Below are 19260 nucleotides of genomic sequence, written 5' to 3'. Positions count from 1 at the left end.
ATTTTTGTTTCTCTCCCAGTACATACCTCTTTATATTTTAGTCGCTAAGCCTCTTAGTCTTAAGTGACCACTAACTGCTTGGTCTGGCCAGACATCACCCACTTTCAAGTGTCAGTGTGGGCAGCTGCCTGTCTGCAAGTTTGTTTCATTTGTCTCATCCTTGACAAAAGCTCAGTGAATGCAACGTGAACAGTGTGAACACATTTATATATTTGTGTACTTATATATACTTATATGTACTTATATATTTCTGTATTTCAAGGATAGCACACTGACCCATTCATTTCAATGGGCCCGTACACACGATTGTGAATTTCACGGTCCCGTGTGTGGGCTGATTTCAATGGGAGTTACGAAAAACGCAAAATTATGGGCGCAAAATAACGTGCCATATATGCACGTAACTCCCATTGAAATCAATGGGATCTTTTTGAGCGCGCAAAATGCTGACACGCGTATATGTGCCAGCTTGCGCTCCATTTTACATTGTGTGAACGCACACTAAGAGTTATACCAAATGGAACACTGTATAAAAGAAAGACATTATGGAACACAGTGTAAAGCACATTTTATATGCCCTGCATGGGCGTAACCTGAGGGGGTGCAGAGGGTGCAGTCGCATCAGGTCCTAAGAGCCTTAGGGGGACCATAAGCACTGGCATCAGTATTGAGATTGCAGCTTCCATCTGGCCCATAAACCAAGGAGACCCACAGATTACCACATTAAGGTGGATTAATCTCCTTAACTATCACTATCAAGAATTCGCTGTAGGGATAAGGTAGGGGACCCTGGAGCCTACAAGACTTTAGTTACACCACTGATGCTGTGTATAGCCGTATACTCCCAAACATGCATTCTAAACGGGATTAGCAGCAATTCAGTAAGCCGTAATACAACAATGCTAATAAACTTCTATTCATATCACTGCCAGTCTACAGATAAAACTGAACATTATAGAGATCTCTTCAAAGTTTTTAACTAAAAAACAGAAATTGATGCTGGCAGAAAGTAAAGGCTTAGAAATGTTATCACATAATTGTCTGTTCAATAGGCGGAATCGCTTCTTATTTTGGTTATGTACATAAGATGGGAGCATGGGTCTGTGTCATATTTTCTGCACTGAGCCTTAGGCTCATTTTAAAGCTAAGTCATGCATGCATCAAAAACTAAATTAAATGAAACTGACAATACAGTACAAAACAAAGACTCCATTCTGCAGCTGCCCATGGGCTCATCATTTTTTGTTGCAGAGTTAATCACTAGGCAAACAGTTTCTGTAACGGCATGCCATATACTGGAAAAACAGAACATGTACAAAAAATGATATTGTACGGAAGACCGCTTTCTATTCATATCTAAACTCTATTATTTCACCATTTGATTGATAGGTTATAAATTGTGGAATAAAACAACCAATGCCAAACTATGTCTCAGATACTAATTTAGGAAGAGTTGTAATGAAGTGAAATGTGTCTGTGTAATAGATATAAAGTGCAGAGATGCAGGTTACTACACCCGCGAAAAGATGCTAAACTGCAAATAACTTAAAACCAATAGTGTAGCATTACAAATAGTAGGTTTTAATACGTTTTAGACAGTGCAAACCTACACTAGACTGTCTTAAACTGCGTCAGGTTGTTTGATGCTATTTTATAAAACTATAGTATGTGTAGACTGCCTAGACAAACTTTATTAGTTGGCTTAGATTATGAGAAAAGAGGTGTTAAAATTTTGACATTTTTTTGGCACATAGTGTCACAACTTAGCCCAAGTCATGCCCCTCTAGCTCAAACCCACATCCTTTTTACATGGAAATCGTAAGTGTGTCTAAAACAGATGATAAATGTGTCTCAAATTAAAGTAAAATCGTAATGTTACATAGGTCCTGGTGTCATTTTAAGCAGGCTCAACAAATGTATTCAGCAAATGCAGCATCACTTTAGTATTAAAGGGATTTCCCGGGCCAAATTTATTTATTTATTTTTTTTAAAGTTTGTTAGTGCTTGTAATGAGTTAATAAGTACACCCATATACCTTTAGCAGTGTTCTGAGTGATTTCTGGGTGTCTGTGGGAACTCCTAACATCCTCAACATTTGTTTCCAGGGTGTTAGCTTCTTGCTATGTAGTTTCCTGTGTACGTTCCACACTACCTCCCTCTCACTACCCCAGCTCCTCTGTCACTCCGTTACACCCCCTCCCTGTCTCCGTAGCTAAGCTATCCCACCCACCACTAACTAACTCAGCCCCCCCCCCCCCTTGCTTCTCTGCCACTCTCCTAGCCCGTGCACAGACTGGAAGTATTTTTGACGCCTGTGCAGTAGAGATGGTGTGCCATCTCTAATGTGCGTATATTACAAGCGACACCGTACTTGCAGAAAGGAAGAAGAGAGGAGCTGTTCCTGGACAGGAAGATACATAAGTCTTGATGGGGTTGAGGATGGGCAGTACTGGTGATGTTGCAATTCGGAAGCGGTGAAACAGAACATCACCGGATTATCAGAAATGGATATGGGTAATTTTTTCATAGAAATAAATTAGAAGTTAGGCTTGTGGAGGGGGTTAAGTTTAGGGGTAATTCTAGTTTTATCCCAGACAACCCCTTTAAGGTGGCATACACATTGTTGGTTGATTTTAGTGGGAAGATATAATTTGTATGGGGTGTATCCAACATTACAATAACTACAGATCTCGAGGAATGGAAGTTTCCTTCTGTCCTTGGGATGGATTCGTTGTCTCATTATAAAGGACATTTCACCACCTGTACCAATTCTAGCTCTTCCCATCTGTAAACAGGTGCCGCTACACTGATTCCAGTGCAGTTAGAATTTTTTCTCTAGCCCCCACCATTCCCAAGTAACAAGCGCAGATAGTTTTAATTCCCGATGTGCTATTTCAAGCATAATTAAACTTTTGACAACTTTTCATTTTTTGGCAGTATTTATGTCATAAATATTTTTTTCTTAACTTTTAATACAAATGTTAAAAACCAAAATCAAAAATTTTAATTCAAAATCACCCCAACATATCAGACATATAAGACATTTTGGTGTTGGTCACGCAGCATCCCACAAAGGTGAGTACACCCACACATTCCCACAACCACTCCATTACACATTTTAATGGGAAAACACCAAAGGCACAATACAAAGCAGCTAGTGCACAGCCCGCACAACAGTGCAAAACCCACCGCTACCCGAAAATCACCCAACACACAACCACCAATGTCCAAACTTCTGACAACAAAAACAAGCAAGTGAAAAATGGACAAACCTCATCCAATTAGCAATTTTTCCTCCCTGGTGTCATGTGACTGGTTAGTGTTACAAGGTCTTTGATGACTTAAATTTGGTATTAGCGCTATCACACTCTCTCGTACTAGTTACTGGGAGTTCAATATGGCAATAAATACATTTTGTAATATATTTTATTAACAAATTTTGGATCCTTTCTGTGAAATCCTGCATTTTTTAACTCTTCCCCTTGCTTCTGTATTGAGAGCTATTCCTGCTTTCACTGAATGTTACTGTGTATGAAGTACAGGGCTGTGTAAGATGTAAAGAACTTGAGGGTAGACGAGGGTCATTATAAAACGTTCAAACTTGCTTTTCGCATCATATTAAAGAGGAGATTATGATATTTATATGTAGCTGTATAATATACTGTATATAATATAATAATCCCAATCCCGACCCAACCATAGATTTCTTCTGACAATGGGTTGAGATTGTTGTTGTTATAACGGAAAGGATATTTCCAGCCCCGGGGCACGTAACGTGAAAGCCGATAGAGCGCTGAATTCAGCGCATGTGCCCAAGGACATGAAAGGTCCTCTTTAAGTACATACCATTGGCTTACTCGCCTCTCCACATTCAGAACACAGAAAGAGGTGCAATCCCAAAAACGCTTACATTTCTTACTGCTTTTTTGCTGTATTTTGAAATTTTGCCACCTCCCATACAAGTCTATAGGGAAAATGCCGATTTTTGCACATTTTTGAAAACCTCATGTTTCCACAGCATTCTCCCCCTCAATGTGGAGAGATGAATAAATAAAATCTCATTCACTTTGCCCAATGAAATCAATGGGCCCGTGCTGCAGTACATACAGGCCATCAATAGTAGAAACAGGCTAACCCCTATAATAACTAATGATAATGTAATACTTGCTTTACAATGCTACTTACAGCTTGCTTGGGTAGGGTGTCTTGAAAACATCGTCCAAGAGGTTTGTAGGTGAGAGGACGGGATGGTGCGGCCTTATTTCCTTCAGGATGAGGGAGTAAGTGTTGACCACCACCTCCTGCTGCTCCTTCTCCAAGACCCTCAATACGATGTACTTGGATTGATGCATTGGGTGGGTGATGAACTCTGACATTCAAAAGAGGTGGAAGGACCTGGACTATGGGGAAACATAGCAAAAACATACATATTAGATTGAATATAGAGGCAGAAATGTAAAAAATCCCCCAAAAAACAGAAAGTAGATTTGAGAAAAACTAGAGCTCTTTGTATGAGTTTGAAGCGCACATAAAATCAGTCTTTGTTAAATCATCTCTTGGATTAAAGGAAAATTTATAATCACTAATTAACTTCATTACACACTTTAGTGACATATCACCACCATTGTCCGAGCATTAGATTGTGGTGACTTCTTGGCATTAGTTATTAGGCGCTGCTCCAATGATTCTAGTCCGGTTTTTCTTTAGCTCCCACCATTCCCGAGTACGAAGCACAACTAGTTTAATTGCCTGATGTGCTATCAGAGGAAACCTCGGTGGACGTTCTGCACCAATTATACTTATAGGGAAACCAGTGGCATTTTCATAGATATAATGCTGCGTGTATTTTTCTGCAACGTATGGAACGTATGGATGAGATCTGCTAGAATACCATCCACTTTGCAGGGACTGTACCATGTTTATGCCATGTGGGGCCCCAGCCTTATTAACATCTATTTAACAGCCTCATTCAGCTATTTCCACAACTCCCACTTTGTGACCAGGAGAACAACTTGTGCGTACCCTTCTAATATGATATAGGTAATTTTTTAAGATTTGTGAACAAAATACCTTCTGCAGAGCTGTGCCCAGGCCCGAGTGGTACTGTAAGGGCAGATTGGCTGATTTTCACCCCTTTGCCTTCAGGATCATCTTCTCCTGTAATGACTTGCACAGCATAGACTGCATGTTTTCCTGAGGATGGCTCCATTCCTTCTCCTTCGCTCACCTCACTTGGATTTCGACCCAAAGCCCCTCCAGGAACAGCAGGGAACTGACAAAATCTCCCTGTGAATTCTGGAGGGCATAGACAGTGATTGTTGGAGGAGCATTGGCCACCGTTCATACATGGTATGGGACAAACCACTGTAAAGAAAATAGATAATATTAATCTTTATACAAATAACATAAGAACAACTTGATATACAAGGCCTAAATAATTGTCTGCGATTCGTAGGTTTTTTTTTGCTTGTTTATATTACAGTAATCCAGTGGTTTTATTTCAGTAAGAGCTTGAATGCTGATGTTTGTGGTGTTCCAAAACCACTGTGCCACCTTTTTAACATGTTATAATCTTCCTGGCATGTTTTCACATTGTGTCATCAAAAAGGGCTTATGTTCATCATGGCTGACATGTTAAAGGGTACATGACAGATTATTTGTTGTAAATGTTAGGTTTTTAGTTATTGTATTTAAATTTTTCAAATACATTAAAATTATGCAATGTCAGAGTCTGGGGTTGCTAGGTGTGGTGGCATAGACACACAAGTCCAGTTTCTTTAGTCCAAAACAAAGGTAGAGTTTTATTTTCACTCACAAAAGGCAGTGCAGAAACAAAAGGAAACAATACAAAAATAAATACCTGCCCGGCTAGGCTCTAACTAAACATAGAATAGGTTACCTCACCTAGAATAACAGAAATCCAAAAGCCAGTAGAATCATTCAGGACACAGCTCCAAAAATATGACCTCTCTGTTTGCTCTACAGCCAAGCTAGGCCCAAGTGTTGCTGCTGGAGAAACTTCTTAAGCCTCCTTGATGAGGAGACTCTCTGCAGCTGATTCCTGCCAGAATATCCCCAAAGTGTCGACTGGAGGGGGGTGGAATGACAGGTCCCACTACCAATCCTACCTGCCATTCCGAAAAATCCAGCCCAGTACTGAGCATTTACCAAAATGCTCAGCAGACGAAGGTTGTCTGCTGAGAACAAACATTCCTGGAGTTTTCTCATCTCACCCACCTGAGTAGTCTGGGTGAGATGTACACCCCCTCCATTACCTGACCAGCCATCGGCTTACAGCAATGCAAGTAAAGATTTCACTATCTGCAAGAAACATGAAAAGGACAAAATAAACAGGTAAGGGCAGGTTCACATCTGCTCCTCAGTCTCGCAGTCATTTGAATGGGTTTGCAAACTGTCCACCCATGATCGCCTGTGAGTGTTTTGTGGTCTACGGCGAAATCAGTTTTTTTTAACCGGACACAAAGTCGGACAAGCAGGACTTTGTGTCCGGTTAAAAAAAACAAACGGTCTCCCTGCAGAGACCACAAAACGCTGACAGGCGCTCATGGGCGGACACCGTCTGCCGGGTTTCCGTCTCTTGTTGGCAGAAGACGGAAGCCTGAAAGCGGAGACTGGGGTAGAGATGTGAACCCGCCCTAAAACTGTAGCCCAGAGAAAAGGGCCTCCTGAAGGCCACATGAACATGGAGCAGTGGTAGGTCGAATTTGAAAAGCAGCAAGAAAGAAAAGTCAGGAGGAAGAAAAGAAAAGAAAAGAAAAGAGGTATAAAAAACAAGGGGTAAAAGAGAGGATATGGAAAGGACAAAGCATCAGGGAACTCCTTAATCCACACCAAGGGGTCCATAAAACAGATCAGACATCACCGGCAGTTGGTGGAAATCTGAATCTTTGAACGTCATCCAATGAAACCTCCTCCTGCAGAACTTATCACTTGTACTTTTAATTTAGGAAGTCAAGTTCCATTTTCCTAATTTCCTGTACATTATTAAGCCATAGGGATAGAGATAGGGAGGTGGTTTGTTTCTAAAGAGTCAGTATACATGCTAATGCTGCATTAACCAGGTGGCAAGTTGGAAGACCCAAAGTTAGAAGAAAAAAGGCCAGAGACTATAGGTAAATTCTGTCAATTTAGAGGTAACCCACCATATACCTAACCAAAAATATCTGAGCAGAGACAGCCCCAGAAAACATGTAAAATGATATCCATTGCCGTCATATCTTCTGCTCTGTGGAGCGACAAAAGACATGAGGACATGGAGTTGGTAGGGCACCTGGTGCCATTGTCAGAAGATCTTAAAGACAGTAGTCTCCTGATGTGTAATAGTAATAGAAGACTTATGTGTCAAAGTGTATATTTAGCCCTTTTGTTTGACTGGCAGTGTAAATCCCAGGTCTCATTTCAAGAATGTAAGCTATACAAAGATGATGACTTGACATGTACCTGACATACCATAGAACGCCATGTTGACGTCAAATGTGCTCAAATGAAACTTTTTAACGTGTAGTCTGTGAGACTTCTGAGATACACCAGAAAGTGCCTGAGTTGTGCTACCTGTCAATTCCTCTGTGGGCTGGATCTGACACCATGGAGAGGTCCTATAGAGTCCAATAGTTCCACTTCAACACAAAATGGCCCGTCCAGTATTTGTGTGATACCAGAAGAGAAATGGACCATTTTCCATCCTGGGGGAAGGCAGGGTTTCTGAGAATAGGGTGTAGCAGAGAAGGGGAAAGAGAAATGTCCAGTTTGAGGAATATGGTTGAGGCTACCTTCAGTACCGGGCCAATTGTGGGATGCAGGCATAGCAACGATGGGATTTGTTACCCATCCAGGGAGTTGCCTATAGTGGTGAAAGCAAAAACAATTGCTCAGTGGACACCTACTGACTCATATCTACATCAGTCCACAATCCTTAAAATATTGTAAGTGTGAAGGTATGACACATAGTCTACCAGAGCTTTAGTTATCCATTTTATAATGCTTCCTTACAGCAGCCATTGACTCATAAGATCAAGTTTCCACTTTTTAACTAGATGGTATTTTGGTCATAAAAAGCATATAAAACAGTAGAGATGAACCATTGCAGTAAAATAACAGGAAATATTATGTAATCAGTGCGAGTAGTAAGGTACTAATAAAGTGTTTAAGACTGTCATTTGTATACCATAAAAAGTTCAAATACAACATGGCAAGAGCAGACAGAGGCAAATAAAACAGCAGTATTCACATAATGCAGAGTCAGGTATGCGTATGAGGTGCGCGGGAGAAGAGCACACCTGAATCCAGCAGGAAGGCAAGGCCAGGACAATCGATCTAGGACAGTGATGGAAAACCTTTTAGAAACCAAGTGCCCAAACTGCAACCCAAAACCCACTAATTTATCACAAAGTGCCAAAACGGCAATTTAACCTTAATAATGTGCGGATCCACAATTGCACACAATTATGGACCTACAAAATATGGTCATATGAATGGGGCTTTATAGAGCTTTCTGCTCCACTGTGACCCCCACACAGTCCAATCTGCTTCACAGTGACCCCCACACAGTACAATCTGCTCCACAGTGGTCCCTCCACAGTACAATTTGTTCCACTGTGGCCCCCACACAGTATTATCTGTTCCACGGAGGGGGGCCCAAAGACAGGGCTCTGAGTGCCACCTCTGGCACCCATGCCATAGGTTCGCCATCATGGATCTAGGACCTCACCCCCACGAAGATGTGGCATTGGTCAAAAGCCATTGGTCCCACACCTTGCTAAATTTCACTAAGCAATTCTGCTGTATATAAAGCACTTTTTCATAAGGGATAACAGCTTTCACATGTTTCTTCATTGGAGAGCAACTAGGCAGTTGTTGATATATACATCAGAGGGCAATCACTTTTCTCGCCAGGGTCTCTCGGAACATTATTTTAGTATGGTGAGGCCATTGTGCTTTATGTAGCAGGCCCAACAGGCATATCTCTGGGGCCAAAGGGATTAGTCAATCCAGGACCTCGGACAGCATTGCAATCACATTTTTTCAGAAGTCCTAAAGGATTGGGCCGGGCCTAATCATACAGTCCTATGAAAAAGTTTGGGCACCCCTATTAATCTTAATCATTTTTTGTTCTAAATATTTTGGTGTTTGCAACAGCCATTTCAGTTTGATATATCTAATAACTGATGGACACAGTAATATTTCAGAATTGAAATGAGGTTTATTGTACTAACAGAAAATGTGCAATATGCATTAAACCAAAATTTGACCGTTGCAAAAGTATGGGCACCCTTATCATTTTATTGATTTGAATTCCCCTAACTACTTTTTACTGACTTACTGAAGCACAAAATTGGTTTTGTAACCTCAGTGAGCTTTGAACTTCATAGCCAGATGTATCCAATCATAAGAAAAGGTATTTAAGGTGGCCAATTGCAAGTTGATCTCCTATTTGAATCTCCTCTGAAGCGTGGCATCATGGGCTACTCAAAACAACTCTCAAATGATCTGAAAACAAAGATTGTTCAACATAGTTGTTCAGGGGAAGGATACAAAAAGTTGTCTCAGAGATTTAACCTGTCAGTTTCCACTGTGAGGAACATAGTAAGGAAATGGAAGACCACAGGGACAGTTCTTGTTAAGCCCAGAAGTGGCAGGCCAAGAAAAATATCAGAAAGGCAGAGAAGAAGAATGGTGAGAACAGTCAAGGACAATCCACAGACCACCTCCAAAGAGCTGCAGCATCATCTTGCTGCAGATGGTGTCACTGTGCATCAGTCAACTATACAGCGCACTTTGCACAAGGAGAAGAGTATGGGAGAGTGATGAGAAAGAAGCCGTTTCTGCACGTACGCCACAAATAGAGTTGCCTGAGGTATGAAAAAGCACATTTGGACAAGGCAGCTTCATTTTGGAAACAAAAATTGAGTTGTTTGGTTATAAAAAAAGGCGTTATGCATGGCGTCCAAAAAGAAACAGCATTCCAAGAAAAACACATGCTACCCACTGTAAAATTTGGTGGAGGTTCCATCATGCTTTGGGGCTGTGTGGCCAATGCCGGCATCGGGAATCTTGTTAAAGTTGAGAGTCGCATGGATTCCACTCAGTATCAGCAGATTCTTGAGAATAATGTTCAAGAATCAGTGACGAAGTTGAAGTTACACCGGGGATGGATATTTCAGCAAGACAATGATCCAAAACACTGCTCCAAATCAACTCAGGCATTCATGCAGAGGAACAATTACAATGTTCTGGAATGGCCATCCCAGTCCCCAGACCTGAATATCATTGAACATCTGTGGGATGATTTGAAGCGGGCTGTCCATGCTCGGCGACCATCTAACTTAACTGAACTTGAATTGTTTGTCCAAAATACCTTTATCCAGGATCCAGGAACTGATTAAAAGCTACAGGAAGCGACTAGAGGCTGTTATCTTTGCAAAAGGAGGATCTACTAAATATTAATGTCACTTTTCTGTTGAGGTGCCCATACTTTTGCACCGGTCAAATTTTGGTTTAATGCATATTGCACATTTTCTGTTAGTACAATAAACCTCATTTCAATCCTGAAATATTACTGTGTCCATCAGTTATTAGATATATCAAACTGAAATGGCTGTTGCAAATACCAAAATATTTAGAACTAAAAATGATTAAGATTAATAGGGGTGCCCAAACTTTTTCATAGGACTGTATGAAGAAAGTCTGCAGGGGAATGTATACATCTAAAATATTGAGGTGAGGAGTCCCAACCCATTTTATATAGTTGGAATGGGAGGAGATAACTTTGATGGATAATGTACAGTTGAGTAAGTTTGTGGTTTATTGCTGGTGAGACGTACAAATGAGATGACTCTAGCAGGTCAGAGATGGAGTCAGCATCAAGACTAGGAATCAGGGGCTTCATCCATTCATCCAATACTGGTAGGGTTTTGGGAGCGATTTTGCTGCTGAGAAGATGGAAGTAAGAAAAGGAGGTCAAGCCTCTAGGATCCTGAGACAGGACCAGACCTATTAGTGGGTAAGGGGACATCTTTGATCTCAAAAGAGGTATTTGGGATTGAAGTGCATGTTTTCACTGAAGATATTTGTAGAAGGGGGACATTATATTTGGGTTGTTGCTGCTCAAATGAGAGAACATTTTCCTCCAAACAAATGTCCTACAGGACCCAAACTCAGTTATGAGTTCAGTAGCCAACATCAGGAAAATTAGTTGTTACAGTTATTGGCTGTGTTCTTGCCACTGACCATACCTCTTGAGCCACCTTTCTATAATGAGAAGCATACAAAGTTTCAGAGAAGTCGGTTTTTCCAGTGCAGGCCACAACTTTGGCAACCCCATCCAAGACGCTGTTCAGGAGGAGTCAGTAGGTCAGGGCTTCCTCTATATCTTATTACGCGCATAATACATTAAAAGCAATAGGGAAAACAGCCTCCCATTGATTTCAATGGGGAGCGCACGTATGCCGGCTCCCATTCAAGTCAATGGAAGCTGCTTTTTACGCGCTCATTCTGAACGTGTTTTTACGATTGGAATGAGCGCACCGTAACTCCATGTGAAGGCTCCCTAACAGTACTTCAAAAAAGACACGTCTATCCAGCTCAACCTTTAATTCTTATAAATTATTTTTACCACCCTGTGCCATTTGTCGTTAGCAAACCATCTACGCATACTATATAGATATACCATTGTTTGACGACTCAACCGGTAACAAATCTTTTCCTACATTGATGCCATTGAGGCGTTTTTCGCCGTCCATTCACTTCTATTACTTTCGAAACGAAAGCTAGTGGTCTCCATAGACCACCATTGTATGGAGAGAGATTTTGAGATGAAATCTGCTGTCAAAATCTGCCTCATTGCCCCCGTGTGAACTAGCCTTTAACTAGGTGAACTAGGTTTGCAAGCAATACTGCAAAGTAAGAATACATTCAAAAATAGAGGTGGCAATAGTTTATTTTTGTGTGACTACACTTTAAAGGAGGAGTCCTGGAAACAATGACATGGCTCCTAGAGAGCCCTGATCTCATGATCATCAAGTTTATTTTGGGATTATGTTATGAGAAGGATTTGAGCAAGGCTAAATCCACAGAAAACCCATCATTAGTTTTACAAGATGCTTGGAGCAACCTCCCTATTCAGTTCCTTCAAATACCATCTGCCAGTGCACCTAGAAGAGCTGATGCTGTTCTGAAGGTAGTTTGGTCATACCAAATGCAATGAAATAGAGACTTATCTTGAAAGATTTACCAGTGCCAAAAGAAATGTCTTACAGTGTAACAGAGCTTAGCAACTACAGTTATGGGTCTTTTCCAGCAATCTCCTCCTCCTCTCCATAGACCTCTATGTAAAAAGTAACTCAGCTTGAAAAGTGGAGGAAACATTTCTCTAGTAAGGTATTAGTACAAAAGTTTTTACAGCAGGCTCCTCCTCTTGCTCTCCTCTCCATAGACCTTTTCAAGGTTAATTTATGAAAAGTTGTTTTATAACTGGAAGTCGGTTTTAAGGCTCAGTTAGCACTTGAAATCTAATGGCTCCTTATGGTTCATTTATATATCCTATTCTCTTCTATGGTAGTTAGGTATGGTAGTTAGTCAAAACTGTTTTACTACTGTATGGTACCGTTATAAGGGTGCATTCACACGATGTCTTTTGGCACGTAATGTGCCACGTAGACGCCGCGGGATCTTTTGCGGGCCGTATACGCTCCCATTGTTTTCAATAGGAGCCGGTACCGTATACGCGGGACTATTTTGCAGCCGTGATCTTGCGGCAGCCGCAAAATAGCGCCGCGTATACGGTACCGGCTCCTATTGAAAACAATGGGAGCGTATACGGCCCGCAAAAGATCCCGCAGCGTCTACATGGCACATTACGTGCCAAAAGACATCGTGTGAATGCACCCTAAAAGTGTGAAAGGTATCTTGGTACTGGGAAGGTCATTAAAGAGAGCTCTAAGATGAAAATCGCTGCCTAATATGTAGGAAGCATGTTACAGAGCAGAAGGAGGTGAGCAGATTAATTTATAGGTTTGTGGGAAAAGATTCAATATAACACTTAAAGGGATTCTACCATTAAAACCCTTTTTTTTCTCGTTAACACGTCGGAATAGCCTTAAGAAAGGCTATCCTTCTCCTACCTTTAGAAGTCGTCTCTAGCCCACCGTTCGATTAAAATCCTGTTTTTTGTCGGTATGCAAATGAGTTCTCTTGCAACACTGGGAGCGCGCCTCAGCGCTCAAACAGCACTGGTGGCATCCCCAAAGCTGTGAGAGAACTCTCTCCAGCGACGCCTTCATCTTCTTCAGCAACCGCCTCTTCACTCGTATTATTCTGGCTGGGGTCACACTTCGACGTCTGCGCCGCAGTGGGCTCTGCCATCGGGCCTCACACAGAGCCTACTGCAAATGCAGGTGGCCATTTTTTTGTGGCGCATGCTCACGTAAGTGGCCACAAAAAAATGGCCGTCGGCATTTGCAGTCAGCTCTGCTTGAGACCTGATGGCAGAGCCGACTTCACAAGCATCAAAGTGTGACCTCAGTTGAGTGAAGAGGCGGCTGCTCAAGAAGATGGAGGCGTCGCTGGAGAGAGTTCTCTCGCAGCATTGGAGACCTGCCCCCAGTGCTGCGAGAGAAATGATTTGCATACTGACAAAAAACAGGATTTTAACTGAACGGCGGGCCAGAGACTACTTCTAAAGGTAGGAGAAGGATAGCCTTTCTTAAGGCTATTCAGACGTATTAACGAGAAAAAAAAGGTTTTAATGGTAGAATCCCTTTAATGCTAGGTTCACACTAGCTTTTGAGTCTCCATCTCAGATTCCACTTAAAATTGGCAGTATAAAATTCACAGAAACCCCGGTGGATCTCATAGACTATAACATATCAACGCTTTTTAAGCGGACAGCATATCCATCTTTCAGACCCGAAAGACAGAAACCCGAATGCTACAGTGAACCTAATGTAATTTTACTTCTAGAAAGAACAAACATTTCATTTGATAATTTCTAGCCTGTAACCCATTAGCAGATTGAACAGCATTTTCCATGTGACAGGTTCCCTTTAAGATCAAAAGCCTTAAAAATCTTCTAAAGAGATGGACGGCCTCCCAGCCAACACATTTCACACAAGAGGCATCTGCAGTATTTTCCAGTTATTGCAGACACACATTTCTATTTAGAGCTCAGGTATATTTTGGTGGATTGTACAAATCTCTATCATTATCATCACCAACATGGAAATTCCTCTTTGCTTGTGTCATGGTGCCACCCTGCTGGAGAACCGCCAATTCTAATCAGTGGGCCGCAGTAAAAACCATCAGTTCCTTATTTGTTTAATGGCTACATTCTTTTTCTAATACGAATTCGTGACTTCTCAATGTACAGTTACTTTACACTTAAATATACACAATATACATTTGATTTGATGAAACTTAACATATTGTTATCTGAGTGCCCATAATGTCCAGTGTCTATGACTAATATGAATACTCACCCACTCTAAATCCAGACCCTGTGAGCGTGTCTGTGGAACCTCCATTCTCAGCTATCAGCGTCATGTTGCTCCCTGGTTTGCAGACATCGTGACAATAGCCTTTGTGACATGTCCTTTTACATACCACAGGGGCAAATACAACCTTGAAGCGCTCACGTGAAGCAGCAAGAGAAAAGTAACAGCAAAATGTTCCCAACCAGAGGATCAGGATAGAAAATGCAGGATAGGAATGTGCTGGAGCCATGCTGAAGTTGCAGAGAGATTCCCCTGTGTGTTGTCGGATTGTGTGTGTGTATTTAGTCTGATTTATTTGACACTTCACTGTCACAGGTTGTCATTGCCTGTCATAATTACCTCACCTTTCACGACAAAGGATTGACTATGTTAGTTGCATCCACTCCACTTGGTGTGACTGTTGTCTGAAGGCTGTAATACAGGAAAATCCTATTTGTGCATAGTGTAGACTGGTCTATTGAGTCGAATTAACTGCGTATACTTTCTGGACAGATGCTCGAAATCTCATTACCTACATATCTGTCTCTGCTCTTAGTGTACTGTTACACAGAGTGATGTGCGCAGTTAGATTATATCTGCTTCCAAGATCAAATGAAGAATTCGGTATTGTAGAAATGTTACTACCTACCAGTAAAATAAACTGGCTAAAGAAAGAAAAAAAAATAAAAGAAAGGGAGAATGGAATGCAAGAAATGGCGATGAAGAAACGGATGAGGAATAATAAAAAAAGCTAGCCAACTAGAGAGAGGAAAGAAACAAAGAGAAAGTTTCGCAGACAGCGGCAGACATACACATAGACAGTGACAGTCACTGAAGCCGGAGGCTCTCTGCTAGAAAGGTTTTCCGGATGAGAGCAATGTCTTGAGAGCAGCCAGGGAAGAAACAGAGAGTGAGAAAACAGGAAGACGGAGGAGGGGGAAAAAGGGAGTAAGAGAGGCAGGCAGGGGAGGAGGGACAGGCACTGAAGGTGGGAGTAGTCTGGAAAAGAGGGAGAACAAAAAAATGTTACATAGAGCAAAATGTTTAATGTGTAAAAGTTCAGAGACATATGGAGGATTCATATGTGTGAGCACGGTAACACAAAAATATAGCAAGTGTAACAAACACTGTGACTATAGGACACTGCAATAAGCGTAGAGAGACAGGTAAAAAGATTAGACAGCTAGAATGTGCATGGATGAGACATCGGAGAAAGTACAACCAAACTCAGATCCTCTACATACGGATTTAAGATCTATGGCGTACTAAAGATGCTTTTCAAAGTTCTAGAAATCTGTTACACACAACAAAATCCCAGCAATAGAAATAAGCAAACCCATATCATACACATTGCCTTGAAAATATATTCACTAAATATATTATTTGATTGTGATTTGTCCCATATTGGTTATTTCAATAACCAACATGGGACAAATCACAGTGATCTAGTATTAAAGTATATGAGCCTCTGCCCATGTTCCACTAGCAACCAATCACAATGCAGCTTTCATGTCATAAACTGCTCCAAAATAATAAATGCTGAGCTGTAATTGGTTGCTCTTTTTCTGTTGGATAGATTTCATGAATGTGGCAGTTATTCTATATGAGCTAATTTACATTTGTACTTATGAGTTAGTCAAAGAGGGATCTTATCAACAGCCTTTTAGTTACAGTATAACACTATAAAGATGTAGTTCAAGATAAGATAAGAGATAAGATAAGATTTAATAGTCCCACCATGGGGAAATTCAGTGTGTTACAGCAGCATGGATAATACAATAATATATTACAAGAAAGAACACATACAAGCTCAGAATAGTAGATAGAAAAAGATACTAGGAGTCATAGCAACTAAGAAGAAAAAGAAAGACTCAGAATCATTTAGTTCTCTGTGCAGAGTGATCATCGCTTAGCCTGATGTTGATTATACATCTTGACCACGGTTGGGAGGAAGAATCCTTGATAACGCTCTTCTTCACACTATGGGTGAAGCAGTCGGTTGCTGACAGTACTGCCCAGTACTATCACGGTCTTATACATGGGATAGGAGTTATTCTTCAGCATGGAGCTCACCATAGACACTATCCTTCTGTCACCCACCACCTGTACTGGGTACAGGGGGCTCTGTAGGACAGAGATGGCCCTTTTAATCAAACTGTCAAGTCTATTTCTATCCCTGGCTGGTATGCTACTCCCCTAGCATGCTACTCTGAAGAATATGGCTGATGCTACCGCAAAGAAGAAAAAGGGCTTGGTAGGATGAGCCAGAGCCCCCTCTGTACCGCATGGAGATTGCCAGCCCGCTCTGTCTCCAGCACCAGAATGGCGCATCCGGTCCCTTGTGGAGAAGGGCTGGAACCTTCACTTGAGTCTGCGGGTGTTCCTGTCTCCTTCTAATGCCGGGACTGGTATTTCCGGGGTTTGGGGCGTCAGCAGCAGGCCAGAGGCTATTTAGGCCTCATTCTGGCTGGTTATTTGGTGTATTTTTGTGACAGCTACTCCTGCATTTTTTTTTGCTCCTTTCCTGATCCCTGTACCTCCCGTGTTCCTCCTGTTATTCTGTGTATGACCTCGGCTTGCTTTCCAGACAACCTCTTCTTGACCTCCTGATTTGGCTACCTAATTACCTCTTGTGTATGACCTCGGCTTGTTATCTGGCTACTCCTGCTTGACTCCTGCTTGGCTACTCTGTGACCTCCTGTGTACTGACTCAGCTTGATTTACTACAATTTGGGCTATCCCTGGAACCTGCAATGACCTCTAGTGTACCGACTTCCCTACAGTGTTTCTGCTACCGCCTGACAAATCTCAGACTTCTTCCGTCTGTGCTGACCAGCTTTCCTGATTTTCCATCTGCTGAGGTTAGTGTTTCTGGGTTTTCTGGGTCCTCTGTTACTTGGGGTTCACTGAATGTGCGGCACTCTCTGGGCAGTCGCCGTTCTGGGTCCCAGAATCACCAAGTCCAACTCCATCAGGAGCTCTGGTGAAGAACTCCGGGGTCTGTTTTTACATAGGTATTTGGGGATTCTGGTTGCCCAGGACTTACTGTCCATTATTGTCGCATCATGTTCCTAACAGTCCCTCAGTCTCCTGAGCAGGTAGAACCTGCTTTGACCCTTTCTGTGCACTGCATCCAGGTGATCAGCCCAGTCCAGCGTATTATTGAGGAACAAACCCAGGTACTTATAGGTCTTGGAGCATATCTTCGCTTCTCCACCACCATCTCCTTGGTCTTTCCAGCATAAATCCTAAGGGGGTTCCGCCGGCACCATTCCACAAAATTTGTTTAAGTGTCTGTATTCCCTGTCATCTCCATCTGTGATGAGGCCTACTATAGCAGAGTCATCAGAATACTGCGTTTTTTTTGTTTCTTTTTTAATAAGCCGTTACCGGCTGGAGTTACTCCAGCCTGTAACGACCCCTATTTACTTACCGATTCCGGCAGGGGCCAGCATCGGTAAGTGACACCGCGGGCCCCACAAACACTCTTATTATACTTGGGAATGTACCTGAATATCATTGAACATCTGTGGGATGATTTGAAGCGGGCTGTCCATGCTCGGCGACCATCTAACTTAACTGAACTTGAATTGTTTGTCCAAAATACCTTTATCCAGGATCCAGGAACTGATTAAAAGCTACAGGAAGCGACTAGAGGCTGTTATCTTTGCAAAAGGAGGATGTACTAAATATTAATGTCACTTTTCTGTTGAGGTGCCCATATTTTTGCACCGGTCAAATTTTGGTTTAATGCATATTGCGCATTTTCTGTTAGTACAATAAACCTCATTTCAATCCTGAAATATTACTGTGTCCATCAGTTATTAGATATATCAAACTGAAATGGCTGTTGCAAACACCAAAATATTTAGAACTAAAAATGATTAAGATTAATAGGGGTGCCCAAACTTTTTCATAGGACTGTATCCGCATCTGTACTCCCACCACATATCAATAAATGCAGCTAAGAGGATAATGTAAATGCATACCCGTTGGTAGAGACATGACCAAATGTCAGCAATGCCAGAGGGGGAGATACTCAGCAGAAGGAGACTCTCAGTACATCAGAAGATGGGACTTGTTGAAACGCCCGATGCGCGTTTCGCCGACACCCGGCTTCGTCAGGAGGCTAATGAGTATAATGATCCGAGGCCCGGGAGAGGTAAGGGTACATAAAAAACAGTGTTACTTACCTCTCCGTGCTCCAGACAGGCTTCGGCCTAGTTGTGTAACGTATCTGACCTCACATGACCGGGGCCTGCGTCCCGGGTCATGTGACATCCCGATGTCATTGAAGATGGCCAAAACCACCAAGGACTGCAGCGGAGCCGAGGATAGGTAAGTGACAGTGTTTTTAATGTTTGTATCGCCTCCCCATGGTCCGATTATTATACTCTGGGGTCTGAAAAGAGTGGGGCATAATACTGTGTGCAGGGGCCATTATGGGGCAAAAAAGTATTCAGCTCACCAAACTTTTTTCCTCCTGATTCCCCCTGGGAGACCAGAAAAACGGAATGGACTTCCGGCACCAAGGTAGCAATAAATGTGAATAAAATTCGGCTCCAACCAGAGTGAAGAAAATTTCAAAGATCCAAGGTTGTAAAAATTAAAACTTTCCACTTTATTGAATATCCATTAAAATAGTGAAGATAGGTCACGACACAGCTACGCGTTTCGGTGCACCTGCACCTTCGTCACGGCCACTGTGGGATATAATACTGTGTGCAGGAGCCGTTATGGGGCATAATAGAGCATGCAGAAATGTGGGGAGGGG

The 19260-nt window shown here is 42.0% G+C and overlaps 1 protein-coding gene across 2 annotated transcripts in view; it reads right to left on the bottom strand.

Annotated features, from left to right (window-relative positions):
* LTBP3 (latent transforming growth factor beta binding protein 3) overlaps window positions 1-15412 on the bottom strand; it is an 89529-nt gene extending 74117 nt beyond the window's left edge. For both annotated transcript variants that reach the window (XM_075281585.1, XM_075281584.1), the window contains exons 1-3: window positions 14493-15412; window positions 5071-5364; window positions 4186-4400 (exon numbers count right to left, since the gene is read on the bottom strand). In XM_075281585.1, the coding sequence (XP_075137686.1) occupies window positions 4186-4400; window positions 5071-5364; window positions 14493-14736 (753 nt within the window). In that variant the 5' untranslated portion in view covers window positions 14737-15412. The remainder of the gene's footprint in view (window positions 1-4185; window positions 4401-5070; window positions 5365-14492) is intronic.
* Window positions 15413-19260: the final 3848 nt, after the last annotated feature.

The sequence above is a fragment of the Leptodactylus fuscus genome, chromosome 7 (assembly GCF_031893055.1).
Source record: "Leptodactylus fuscus isolate aLepFus1 chromosome 7, aLepFus1.hap2, whole genome shotgun sequence".
Taxonomy (NCBI): domain Eukaryota; kingdom Metazoa; phylum Chordata; class Amphibia; order Anura; family Leptodactylidae; genus Leptodactylus; species Leptodactylus fuscus.
This window is presented reverse-complemented; position numbering and strand designations above follow the sequence as displayed.